The sequence below is a fragment of the Lepisosteus platostomus genome, chromosome 6, assembly GCF_059453375.1.
Source record: "Lepisosteus platostomus isolate fLepPlt1 chromosome 6, fLepPlt1.hap1, whole genome shotgun sequence".
Taxonomy (NCBI): domain Eukaryota; kingdom Metazoa; phylum Chordata; class Actinopteri; order Semionotiformes; family Lepisosteidae; genus Lepisosteus; species Lepisosteus platostomus.
Genome location: NC_142616.1, coordinates 65,390,090 through 65,404,704, shown reverse-complemented (window position 1 = coordinate 65,404,704; position 14,615 = coordinate 65,390,090). Strand labels below are relative to the sequence as shown.

At 37.5% G+C, this 14,615-nt stretch overlaps 1 protein-coding gene across 13 annotated transcripts in view; it reads left to right on the top strand.

The window, feature by feature from the left end:
* LOC148662150 (ERC protein 2) overlaps positions 1-14,615 on the top strand; it is a 314,579-nt gene that overhangs the window by 273,955 nt on the left and 26,009 nt on the right. For 11 of the 13 annotated variants that reach the window (XM_088636983.1, XM_088636992.1, XM_088636994.1 and 8 more), the window contains one exon: positions 7,895-8,098. In XM_088636983.1, the coding sequence (XP_088493109.1) occupies positions 7,895-8,098 (204 nt within the window). Of the gene's footprint in view, positions 1-7,894; positions 8,099-14,615 lie in introns of those variants that run through there. The other 2 variants (XM_088636984.1, XM_088636996.1) reach the window with 2 other exon arrangements.

The window sequence follows — 14,615 nt, the reverse complement described above, 5'->3', positions numbered from 1 at the left end:
TACACCCACAGGTAAGAGACTTGCTGATCCCTAGTCACGCAACGTGTGCCAGACCTTTCCATAACGATCCATCACTTAGACTTCTTGTAGACAGCCATCACACCAGAACTGCTCCTTCTCTCTTAAGTGCAAGGAACTCGCTACAAATCTAAACACTCTGTCCAAAGAGCCTGTAAGCTCTGAATGACCCTTAGCGTTATCAGTAGTGCTAGCGTTTGAAAAAATAGTCATTTAATTAAGCACTTAAACTCTCCAACAAGGGGAGTTACTTGGGAGTTGAAGCTGAAAGACAGAAGTAGGAAGCTAATTCAGCAAGTCTACTGTACAAGTAAAACAAAGAAATGATTGATCTTGTCTGGTGATATATTTATTTGTGGATAATACATTCCTCGTCCTAAGTTTTTTATCTCCTATTTAACAGAACATTATTGCTGAAAGTCCTGAGTACAGTTTTAAATGTAAAGTCATGTGAGTACATTATTTTAGAGCTCGAAGCTAACATGATTATAACCTGATATAACAAACCAAATGAGCACACAAGACTCTGCTTTTTAAATTGAATTTCCACATATGCATATGTTAAATCTATCCAGATTCTCTCAACAAGAAAGTGTATCGTAGCCAACTCTAATGGAGGTATGTATCCAAATGTATTGCTTTGTTTACAACTCTAGATGAAATAGGTTTGTCTGTGATTGATAGGGAGTTGGAAAGGTTAAAGGTTGCTGACATTTGTTTAATCTAGAAAGGGTACTGGGTTCTTATGATAACCTTTGTGTTTTTTTTACTTACTAGTCCATCAAGTCACCATGATAGTAATATTGTAGGTTAAGATGTAGAAATAATTTTTCCTTTAAATGTGTTTAAAGTTTTTTTTATGGGTGACTGATCTTTCCATTCCTGTAATGTAAATATAAAGGCACATGGTAAGAACATACTGTAACATACAAATACCAAAAATACAGTAAGTCTGTCCTCTTTCACATTCATTTTTTGTGGGACTGTGTAAATTTAAGATGATCCCGAACATAACGTGTGTATGTATAATGCACTATTTAATAGTTTATTTTTCTTTTGCCCATAGTTTTTCCTTTCAAATATTTGCTCAACACCAACCTCCCAGATAAGATTTCCAAGAAAAAAGTTTTAAACTATTTTCAATCTGCGGTGTGTAGCTTTCAACATTTTCTCTTTGTTTAAGAAAAATGCCCTCATCTTGCCTTAAACGCAGGTATCAATACAAGGTGAGTCAAAAGGTGTCTTTCAGATGTCCTCTTGTCAGATGTATATAGATCTCATTGTTCTCAGAACAGATTTTTCACTCTTCCAGAAGATAAAGACTTTCTTTGTTGCTTTTTTACGTATGGAGTGGGTATGCTGTGAGACAGTGGCAAATTCTCTAGATTAAAAACTCCCATCGTCCCAGTGCATATTGTAGAGCAGAAGCCGACAGAAATTGTTTCTTGATTATCTCAGATTAACTGTAATTTAAAAACCTTGACAGATAAGGCGAGAGTCAAAGACAATTCTGAAGGTGTATTAAAGATGGAGGTGATAAATGTTTATACACTTTTAATGTGATATCTAGCTTAGCCACATCATTACTAGAAAACCCATTTAGCCATGTACACTTGCCGATTGAAGGGGATGTACAAAGTCTGCCTTTGAGCATTGTACAGTATGTCGTTTTAATATCTGATAAACACAGAATTCCTAAAGAAAAGTACCTGATATGCAGAGACTCATTGTGTAGTTTGGAACCCCTTCAGTAAAAGGTTTTATAAAGTAGCCCAATAGATAGATCTTAGCTTGCACAGCCAGATATTTTGTACGGATTAAATCTTTGGTCACTTCCGATAATGCATATTAAACAATGCGGAAAGAAACTGATTTTTAAATTCCACGGATTTTGGTATAGTATTCAATTAAAGTTGACAGTGTCCGTTACATGGTAGACCATGTAGTTGCATAACGCTGAATCACACCGACCTTGATACAGTAAATGTTGCAATGATTGGTGAATGTACTTTTGGGGTATTATTTTTTGGGTATGTCAGACTCACATTGAATCTGGTTGTTGCAGAGTACTAAGGAAACATACATGTGGAACTTTGTTTTCAGAAAGTAATTGGATTGTGTCCAAAAATAAGAGAGCTCTCTATTCTTAACCATTTCCCCAAAAACACGTATTAAGTTTAGATCATGTTTTCAGATCCATATGTGGAGCAGTTGGAGAAAACTTTACCTTGCAGAATTCCAAATCATTCAAATGTTTATTCTTCTAAGCAGTAGTTAAAGAAAAAACATAGCTTAAAATACTCAGTCAAATAACTGCTGTATTTTGTTTTGAGACGATAGTAAATACCATAATTTTTAAAGTCCAAGGGAGAAATGAAAATCCAACCTAAAATGAGGAATATGAGGAATATAAAATAAAATAGGGAATAGGAATATTTTCATATCAAATAGCATTTTTTGTAGAAACATGCTTAGAAAACAGCTGCTGTTTGATACCTCTAACGTTGTATCTGGAAGGTAGTATAAAACAATAAAAGTGTAGGTCAGGAAAAAAGCCATGGCAAGGCCATAGTAATGTTAGAATATTTTTAGATTTTTTTTAAATGAAGAAAATAGAATTTAATTATTCTGCGTTCTTAGCTTGCATGGTCCTGTTGTCCATTATCTACTTCTTACTTTTTTATTATATAACATTATTCATAACATAATGGTAAGGAATTCATACGAGGGAAAGGAAAGGCTTAACTATGTAATCATGTGAATATCTGACAAAGAGAGGTGAAAACAGGTAGCAGGATATCTTGTTCAAAAGAAGCCTTTTGTTTTGATTACATTTCTTTTGAGAGAAGGCTTTTCTGAAAGCAGAAGAACCAAAGATATAAAAGGTTCTGTTTGAGTTTGATTATTAATGGCTCACTGAAAATCAATGGAGAAAGCTGACACAACAGCGGCTGAAAAATGTCTTTCACCTCGCCAGTAATGTTCGACACCTTTCATTTTCAACATCCCAAAACTATGTGGCTTGTGTCTTCTTGAATGGCCTTTGAGAAAGATGGCCGATACTTATCTAATAACTCAATGCAATGACACGACTTCAAAGTACAGTTACCATTTTGCTGGCATTGAAGAGCACACATTATCTGCTAGATCCCCAAAACCTGTTCCAAGTTAGAGAAATGTGTTTAATGAACTCAAGGGCAGTGCTTCAAAGGAACCTGCAAGCGAACCTGTGTAGGGGCCAATGCCTTTGAACTGTGGAGAAGAAGTTTATCCAAGGTTGTCTTGATCGTTCAGCTTGCCTTGTAATCTGGCAGTCGACGCGCAAAGCTTCAAGTGTACCTCCAGGAAGACATGACAGGCTAGGGCATAAAAATGAGAAATTTTCCATCATTACAAAATCCGTCATTTTCGGCAGCTTTCCGAGCTTCCACTCCCAGAAGTCTGGATATGTTGTCTCCCCGTGTGCAATTAAAGCTTTTTAAAGAATTCTTACCTAAGGTTCATTAATTTAAATATTTAGCATATAAACAGTAAATTGGAGAAATCAATTCTCTGTGTTAATCCAGACAGGACTCACTTCTCCAATCTTATAAACGTCAGGATTTTAGTTCGGGATAATTGCAAATGCATACTGTAAAGGTACTGTGTATTTCTGAGGTCAGTTCTGTTATTTCTTCCCTTTTCAGGTCCACAAAAAGATCTTTCTGTACTTTTTTTAAGACTTTATCTTTGCCATTTGTGTACTGACGTGGAACAAAAGCACATGTCAATTAACAGACGGATAAAAAAATAAAACGTTTTGCAATGTGAAAATCAGCGAGGCATTAATTACATTACCCTGACCTCAGAGGGATTTCTCTCAGTATTCGCCCGTGGCACTGGAGTGTAGAGCTGTTCCAGAGGATTTGATATCCTCAGAAGGTTAATGAAAGATTTATTACTTGCGTTGAAAGGTTTTTTTCTAAAGCCTTCCTCTTTATTGGACCGCAGATCTTCTAGAAATTTGTCACAATCATCTCTTTTTTTTTCCCTTTGCTCTATTTAATTGCCTCTTGTTAATCACCAAACCTTCCCTGTTTCCTGCCTTGCACTGTACGTCACCACATGATTATAACTGTCCAGGGAGCAGGCTTGGACATGGTCACGGCTGTGTAAACAACAGTAAACATTTTGCTTTTGCTCTTTGTTCTGAATGCCTTGCACCACAGTGGCACCAGTTCCCTTCCTACTACGCAATTATTCATAGCTGGAATGAAGGAAAGACATGGCAGGATTAACCATGCAGGTCACTTGTAAATACAGGTTTCAACAGTGCAGTTGCTCAAATGTTCACTATTTTTATTTTCATTACAATCATGTGTGTATGAAACTGTACGATATTAATTCAAACTCTGTGCATTTTGTGATGAGTATTGAAGTGCTGTGGTGGAGCTGTGTAAGTAACAAGTGATTTATTGCTGTGTTGGCGGGCCAGCTCCTTAAAGACGATGCATGGAGCAGAGGTCATTGGAGGTTGTCAGAGTCAACACCTTACCGTATCGGCATTTTGCTGAAACAAGATTCATGCTTTCGGTCAGTTGTGGAAGCAATTATCTGATTTCATGATTAATGTTCATTGAAAGCTGATATGGCTTTGCATAGTCTTGTGCAGTTCAAGTCCATGCTTATTAGGCTTTGCACCAGGAGAACAAAAAAATTAAACACAACTAACAGTGACTTTTGTTAAGTTTAAAGCATTCTGAAATGGCCAGACTAACATTAAAATTGTGGGAATTAAATTATGCATACAGCTGAGCTGAGCCCTATTGAATTTCAAAATATTATAAATATTATCAGGTTTTTATACAAATCAAATTACATTGCCTGAACACACTATGTTTTTGACAATGAATTATTGTGGGTCCTTCTAGTAATTGGCTTTCCTGGAAAAGATGTTTGATGATTGTTTAGTTTTGTACAACACAGGAGAACAGATGTGATGGATACACTCTTGTGGTGTACCTTATGTTTCCCACCTGTTTGTAATCTGCAAAAATTAAGGCACTTAAACCTCATTCACATGTTGCTGTTCAACTGAGAAGCCTCTGCAAGCTCTCATTGAGAATACGCAATACATCTTTATGTTGGGAAAATTAAATGTTTCAAATAGACACTACTGCTTTATTTCATTGACAAGGCATAATTTACTTAAAAAAATAAGACAGTGACACATATCAATTTTTGATGTTTTGCTTCCTAAACATTATACTGTATATCCTATTTGTATTTTTGAGTATATATAGTTTAATTGGTTATATTGATGTACAGTATATTAGATGCTGATACACCAATATTAAAGTGGTATTTCATAGTGGGTACGCCTGTAAAAATCAGCAAAATAATATGTTGACAGTTAAGAATCAAGTCATCAAGTTGCTATGTGCCATGTGTTTGAGTTTTCAAGATCATCCCAAGGGCACTACACAGTTTGTACATTTTTCAACCAAAAACAGATTCCCAGTACATGGGGCATTGTATGAGGCAAAGCTGTACATCCAACATTTATTAATCGGGAATGGTAAACAAATAGACCTTTAATAAAACTTGCCAGCCCCAAATTGAAATGAAGCCCCCCAGATAAGTACTGCCTTTCATTGCACTCAGGGTCCTGCAAGTCCTGAAACTAATTTGCCATCCTGTTTCACTGGCCCTCCATTCAAGGACTTCCTGTGGCAGACTAATGTGGTTCTGATTAAGCACATCCTATAAGACCCCTGAGGATTGCATACAACGGAAATAAGATTGAGATACGAATTAATTCCCATCCTTAAGTCAGATATCTGATATTGATGACCAGGGTGTAAGGAGAAAAGCTTTACTTTTTTTGTTAAAACTGTCTTCTTGCCTCTGGATTTGAGAAAAGGGGAATAAAAAATGAAAATGATTTAGTAAGCCGGTATGTGTGTGTGTGTGTTGGTTTTTTAGTCTCAGTGTTTTACAAAGCTTTCAGAAATTGGGAGAATTCAGTTTGGCTGTCTGGAGTCACACACTGTGCAATTCTCTCATTTTTTTGTACTGCTGTCCTGTGTCAAATCTCTGCTACAGCCAAGAAGTTTGCATTTTTCATAGTTCCCTTCTAGGTCTACTTCAAGAAGTGCCTTCCGAATTCACAGCAGTATGCAGTATACACTTTTTAACTTAAGCTTTTCACTAAGTGTGGGTCGTTGCAGTTTAATTCGTGGTTTTTATTGATTTATTATTATTTATTGATATGGGTACTTTTGGTCATGGCTGGCTTTCATGTCTGTACATGAAGGTTTGACTCAAGCCAATACAGAAATATACAGAAGGTCTTGCAGAAATAACTGACACTACGCAGCAGGGTTGATGCCCTGGGTTGCGGAGTAACACTCTGCTTCCTTGACTCCTACAAAGTTGTAAAGGACCATTTTGAAAACATTCAGCAGTCCAAGTGACGGAATAATTTTTCACTCTCTTGGGTTTTCTTTACCTTAGTGCATGAGAAATGGATGAAGGTCTTTTTTGATATTGCCGGAAGTGTGCCCTTCATGGTCTACTTTAAAATGGGAAATTGCAGGTAAATGGGCTCACCTCGCGCCCCAGACCCATTGCAAACATTTGAAAATGACGATTGGCTCATTGAAGGTCACTCCTTATATTCAGTGGTTTCCCAAGCGTATGTACTGTAGGCTTTATGTGACCTTTCATGCAAAAATTGTGGAAAATGTTTATTTTGTGTCTATTCATTACGCATATATTTTTTTTTCAAAAGCCTGCTTTAGTACTGGATCCGTTCCATCCTTAGTAAATAGCGAAAATTAAGGCTGACCTTTTTTTTTTTGTGGTGGTGGAAATGTGGGGTGGGGGGGGGGCGTCCATTTTAACTTAAAGAAATCAATTTAAAGGCTGATTATTGCATTCTAAGTTCTCCCATTTTCAAGGGTCGGCTGTTGGTATAATTGACGTGCCTCCCCATACCACTGACATTCTCACAACCCAAATTACTTAATTGGTGTTAATTACATAATGACAGTGTTGAAATGTGAAGGGCCAAAGGTTACTATTACATTTGGAAGTCATGGCAGGAGAATTCTCTTCAGTGTTTCTTTAAGTTTCTGTAATAAGCCCTCGATACATTCCTTTAGTGATCCATCCTTGACCTTGGCCATCCAATGATTATAGTAAGTAACAGAGTGCAGTTCTGCTTCAGAGTCATAGCAAGGCCATTGTGGTGAGTCTGATTACACTTGTACAGAAGAATCCGATTTCATTCACTTTGCTTGAGTTAATCATAACTGAGCTTCCACAGCATTTGAACAGGTTGGATAAGACCAAAATTACATTCATTTAAATTATTATCATTAGTGTTTATTAAGGCAGAAGGATATTTTTAGTGGAGAACTAATTGAGCTAAGATTAGAGACCACAACCCTGGAATACAGAAAAGATTGGTTACAAAGGAAAGGAGACCATTCATTATTGTAAGAAACCAGTGCCATGTGTGCACTATTTATAATTGTCTCCTGACAATCTCATGTTTTTGTCTTTTGTCTTTAGCGTCTCTATCGCAATCCCAAACTTTCTGTTAATGCCAAAATTCTGTGGGTGACATTGTGGGTATTTCAGAAATAAAGATGAATGCACTTTGTTTAGGGTTTATTTAGGCTATATATTGTATATTAAAGAGAAACAGTATGTAACATGCAGTTTTAAAAGTCTCTATTATTTCTATGTTAACATTTGGAAAAAAATGCACCTGCAGTGTGGAAATCCTCAAGATGCTTTGTACACAAGGAGTTGAGTGGGGATATTTGTAACTTTCCAGTTATCTGTTGCAGTTCCTTTAAAAAAAACTGGTTTGTGTTTCATTTGGCAGATGATCCAGTCACTGTTGGAAAAACACAACCATGGCATGAAGCTGAAACTATACATTGATCACTTGACCAGACTTTGCATAGAACGGGATCCCCACTTCCTGGAAGGGTCTCCATCTTTACCAGCCGCTGAGGAAGAGGATGATGAGTGCTTGAAGGAGGAACGGGCAAGGAGCTTGACAGTCGAGCAGGTGCAGTACGACATTGTACGAAAGACTCGGTGTCTTTTCGTCTCTTGTTTTTTTACCAGCACTCATAAGGAATGTTGGAGTCCTCTGGATCCATCATTTTTAAACCATCTCAGCAGTTTCTCTCAGTTTCTACAACACCATGAATTTGCAGGGTAACCCCAGCTCAAAATTGTGGCTCCGGGCTCTGTACAGTAGAAGAACAAATGTCTTCACTAAATACATGAGCAAACATAAAAGCCACAGTAAAATGGGCTAGCCATAGTCACTGGGCAGTGCATTGATGAAGAAGGGAGGGCAGTGTCAGCTCATTGAGTTCCACGGCTTATCGGTTTGGAAAGATGAAACAGGGCAATGCACGACTTTGAAATTCATTGAAAGTATTTAAAAATCTGTTCTGTAAGATACGGAAAGCCAGTGAGGATTGTACAAAACAAAGGTTATGCGCTGTCAAAACCTCGTTCCAGCAAGACCTCCTACTGTACCAGCTGCAATGAGCCATCTGGAGTGAGGTTACCTTTAGTAGTTTAGTAGTTGTGTAATAGGGGTGCGTGCTTGGGAATCTTTGCATCAATGCTTCTTTGTGTGTAGGATTTGTTTTTAGGATTTGTCAGCGAGTCTATAAACATGAAGACCCACGAAGAGGACTCAGTTATAGCTACCGGTTGCCATTACTTTGTTTTTATTTATTGTTGGGGTTTTTTTTTTGCTATAGAGTTGACATGAATGCTTACACTGTTTTTATTTGAACCCTGACCTTTGACCCCTGGCATCTGACCTACCTCCCCAGGAGTTTTTGCTTTCTTCCACAGGCCTCCATTTTCTCTTTTACAGTTTGTGTGCTTTCAGCCAGCTGCTTTCAGGCTACAACACTGTAAAGCTCCATTAATCATAAGATAACAAGGTGGGATGTGGAAGATGAGTGTAGGGTTTATCCTCATAGGAGACCACAACACGGTCATGAAATGGAAGTGACAGTGTTAATCCTCTGATTGCCACGCTTCAGTATACTCTGTCGGACAGTCCACATTTCTCTGTGGCATATCTGCTGCACTGTTGTCTTGGTATGTTAACAGTGAATTTGTCCTGCATGGAATTTCTTTTTTCTTCATGGTTTATGGCTACACAGGGATACACTCTTTGCAGTGGTTCCACAGTGATGAAAACTCTCTGTGCAGACTTCAAGTAGAAGATGAGCCTTGGTGTCTGTAAAGCTGAACAGAAAATGAATCAAAGCCTTCTTCCTAAGCGTTTTCAAATAACTAGATCAATGCAACATTATAATACTGTATCCCTTGTGAAGAATTCTCTTCTGGCGAATATACCTATTTTTAAAAACATTTTATTTTTTATTGAAGCAGTTCTCAAAGAGTTTATGATGCATAGTCCTTGGCCAGTTAACTCACCCTGCTGTGAAGTGTGGGTGAAAATGACATTTTTAGAAGCACATTCTTACTTGGTATTCTTTCTGCTGACTCGATGTGAAACTAGTGAAAATGCATTGTTATTATTTTTTTAAGTGCATCGCATGCAGGTGCCGAGAGCTATATAGAAAGTGATGCTCATTACAGAATAAAGGGGGGTGTATTTTCTTTGATTTTGATTATATTTCATTTGCAGAAGCTAAGTGATCTGAAGAAATGCTCCTTTGGTTGAAAGCGCATGCAGTTAAAACTATTGAACCCCTCATTACGGACCTTTTAATCTGGTCACATGAGAACCAGTGTGTTGCAGAAGCCACTGCTGAAACATAAAACTATGGGAACAGCTGAATAAATCGAAACACAGTTTGTACATTCTACCCTTTGTGTCAAAATCTGATAATATAAAAGAATAACCAATACCAACCCCCAGGCCCTATGTTTTCATTACACTGCCAAGAATCTATATACAAAACCACACTGTATTTAGATTAATCATTTAAGACTCCATAGGCATTACACAAAGGCCGATTTGCTATTGGCCTGCAGTTGACAAAACACAGATGGAGTGTGTGGCTGGCGGAATTGCAGTTTTCAAGTGCACCGTTTATAATTTCACTGCTACCAGCTCTTCTGAAAGGTATTGAATCGATAGAGGGAGAGAGGGATTTGATCAAAACAACACAGAGAGACGCAGCTGATGGGTTTTAGATCATCTCTGTCTGGATGTGTTATATCATTGAGCTTTTACCATGTCTTGCTTTCACAAAATTTTATTGTAGGTGGCTGGTTGCTGGCAGCGGTATGTACTAAATTAGCCGTGAATTTATTAGAAGCCTGGCAAGGAAAACATTCCTCACCTGTTCCCACCAAAACTGGAAGGGATTGTGAAACTGGGCACTGAAATACACATGTAAATAGTTAACATTCAGCCCCTTCAAAGGAATAAGCACGCCTATTGTAAATCCAGCTCGAGCACAAGAGAGTAATCACAAATGTCAATAAGAAAAAATCCATGAAATATTTTACACACATACAGTATATTATATGACAATTATATATTGTGAGACATTCTTCTGTGGGGTTTTAAGGTATGCATGGAGACTCGGGGATCCTCATCTGACTCTCTGGACATTGGCTACTAAATTTACACTTGAGTTAAGATAGCTGAAAGAAAAACACCAGCCCCGGAGTTGTCAGAATCCTAGGTGATCAAGACCACAAGATCAAGCACTCCAATAAAAGCTTTCAGGGAGTAATGGTGTTGCTTATATACTGTAGGAACTTCCTACTAGACAAGGATAGGCCACGTGGCAAATCAAGTCTGCATGATAGGCTTATGTACACAGATCTAAATGAGTCAAGGAATCAGAAGAACAGAACAGGACAAAGTTAAAGCATTCCTCATCTTTCAGAATGGGGCATTCTGTTTATTACTTCAGTTTACAGTGCAGGACTATTAGAATATGTATGACCTTTAGATCAGTGATATACAGTAAGCTTTACTGAAATACAGCAAGGGGGGATGAATACCCAAAGCACAGAAGAAGCAACTCTCAGGCTTTTAAAAAACACAGCAAATTAATTCTGCAGCTGTATGCTCATAAATATCTTTCAAGATGTGTATGAATATGTCTATACATATCTAAAGCTCTCATTCCCCAGCACACCAAAACCTACCTTTTCAGCGTTAATATGAAAAAAGATTTACATTATGGTAAAAAGTGAAGGAAATCAGTGTGTTGAATAGTTTGGGATAGTCAGTTTCTGACAGTTCGTAAAAAAAAAATCAAATTGTTTTTTTTCTGTTTTGGATTAGTAGTCCAATTATAAAGAGCCTTTACAGATTTGCAAGGGCAGGAATGTTCATGAAAAAAGTGTGAAATGCTATGTTTTTACTGCGCTTATTGGTGGTCCCCAGTATATTTGAAATAAGAAAAGCGAGGCTGATACCTCCAGTTTTTCACCCCCTGAGTTTGCTCCAACTCAACTTTCTTCCTCAGATTGCTGTAGTGGAGCCGTTAAATGCTCTGTTCCAAGACGAGGTAGAGTGTGGATGTTCCAGTTGATGCTGTTGATGATATTATCTGGAGGACACTTTCGATATGCACGTTCCAAGATTCCGAACCTCTCTTGTTTCACCCAAACCAACAACAGTGTTTAACCTGATATTCACAGTCTTCACTGGATAAAAGACAAAAACACAAATGAATGTCTGCAATTTTATAATTGCGTGGTTAGCCAATTAGCTGGCTCAGCCTTCCTATGAAACTTTTAATAAAATCCAAAAATGGGACTGTTTACAACAATCATTGCTAAAATACCTTCTTTTTGAATATTGTTAATATGACAGTTTGACAGAGCTTTGATGCTTAATTTGAAGAAAAAAAAAACAGTATTACCCAGTGATGGAGCTCCTAATTTTGTTTTCCCGTAATATTCTCACAGCTCTTAAAGAGCTGCCAAGACTGAATAGGGACTATCCATCCTACAGGCTTGAAATGTTGTTCTTGAGATTAAGATAAATTCAGAGGATTTATGCAGTGAAGCGATTGGCAAGCTTTCCCATCTTCCATGATGCAGTGCTTGTTTAGTATAAAATCCAACCAAGCCCTGAGACCTTTCAAGTTTTTGATTCATGGAAATACACTGGATCTGTGCTAACAAATATGTTTCTGAGCCTTGATGGAGATCAGTGTTTTTTAATTAAGCATGTGAAACCTTATCCCATTCAAAGAGACCTAGAGAAGACTGAGCTTGATTTACTGTGGTCAGCCGAACTATGATAAACATCCCATGTTGTTTGAAATCTGGAAAAGAGAGAAGAGGAGGAAGTTATTAATTGGCTAATGGACTGGAATGTTTTCTATTTGTAAAGAAACACTGTCCGGGCTGACACAGAAAATCAGAAGCAGGACTTTTTTTCCTCCATCCTGTTGATGCCAAGTGAAGTAGTTCACCCAGCCTAGCTGTTCGTATACAATTTCTTTTCTGTAGACCAGGGAATATGCTGGGTCTAAGTATTGGTTTCCTTCAGAAGAAAATTGTATTTTATGACCTGTTAATTATGGTTACTAAACGTGCCCCCGAGAATTCGTTTTAAGAAGTCTGTGCTTTTTTGACTGTAATAATTGTACATAAAATATTTTTGTTTATACAAGTGACCAGTGGTGCATGCTTTAGGTTTCCTCATCAATGCTTCTGTTTTTCACATATTTATACTATTAAGACATTAATAACCATAATAGCAAAACCATCATTAGCTTGTATGCATAATATTCCAACTCTAACCCCTAAAAGCTTAAGTTAAACATTTGCACATGACCTTTGGTTACACAGAATTCTTCATCACATAAGCTTGCATTATGCTCAGGCCAAAAATATGATTTGATTGAAGCTCATAGACCATAGAATGGCTTTAATTTTGCTTGTTTCCTACACGATGCTTGCTTATTTGGAACAAGTAAACAAGGCAGTAGAACCCACTTTCTAAGAAATATTTGGAAAGACAGCCACACGGTAAATTATGGCTAAAAACTCTTAAGCTCCTGTCTGTCACTTTTACTTAATGGTTAATATGGGGTCTTACACAATCTGACATCAGCAAAAATGCCTATGTTGTGCAAAAATCACATCGATTTTTTTTTTGCTCCTTTATTTTAGAGCGTCACAAAATTACAGTTTGCACTTCCATTATTCAAGTGAAGATAGTTATTTAGAATCATTTATGAAACCAGGATTATAAATTGTGGCTCTGTCAACAATAGAAACGTGATCACACCAATTTTTGGTTGTGGCTCTTGCCAAACCTTTTGTTTCATTTTACTTTGCTACGGTGTAATCATGCTATTTATTTTACCAATGATTATATCAATATAATATGTACAAAAAACTTGCTTCTCCTAATTCTGTAACTCCTCGGCAGGTGACCAGTGACCCTCCCAGTGCACACAGCATCACTCCCTAGAGTCTTGGGTATCTTGAGTTGCAAAAAATTTTCCAGGCATCCCTGGTCCTAGGGGATATCTTGGGATTGTGCAAGCTATAAATGATGTCAAAATGATATTCTTGCAATATGCTTCTAGAAACAGATTGTTCCTTACAGTTTGACAGATAATAAAAAAATAAAGCACTCCAGCAGTCCTTCAGAGTCGTGGAACACAAGAATGCAGTAAAGATAAGGTAAGCTCTCTGAGCTGTCAAAGGCGATGTCTCAATTTGCGTTCTTCATAACTCATTTTTAATATGTGCCACCGATTGGATGGGCTTTACATTGTTCAAATGGTACATGGTTGAGGGGATCACAAACTGTACAGCCACTCTGTGTAGTTCTCAGAATGCTTTGTTTTTTTGCCAAAGCTCTAGAGATTCTAAGAATAAAAGTCAAAACCATTAAGACATAATTCTGGAGGCCACACTGGATGCACATACTGTAGCAGCATTTACACAAATATATGAAAGCTGAATTTATTATAGATTATTTTTAGGGGGCTTTTTTATGTAAGTACCATAACGGTTGTCAACATGTTTAGACCATTTGAGATATAAATAGGAGTATTTTTGGGGCCTTTTCGCACGTGCTCCTATGACGCTTCTGTTTCTTAATGCAGTGCCAGACAGGAGAAATGTTTATAGAAAAGTTTCATTGTAACCTAAAACAATTTAAAATGACAACACGGGCCATCGCAGGCTCCTTGTGAGGATTGTAAGAACTGCCGTGGTGCATACTGGAATCATTAAAAAATAATCCTGCACAGACTCCTTTAATGCTAATAGTAATAATATTATGAAGTGGTAAAGGATATTTTTGGAACGGTTTAAGTTGAAAAAACAAAACAAAGCAGGAATCTGTGACAGTTGCGATAGAAGCAGAAAGGAAAATAGAACCAGGAAAGATGTTTCGTGTTCTGTTGATCGGTGACCACTCAGATCAAGCAGCTCACCCGCAGTTCTGACGGCTCTGTACACCATCGTCCTGCCACATGCGTGGAAAAGATACAGGAAACATTAATAATAATAATAATAATAATGTTTCTTTATTAGCCCTATACAATTTCTTGCATTAGGAATTCGTCTTTTCGCATACCCCAGCTTTTCTCCATGGAGACACAGAC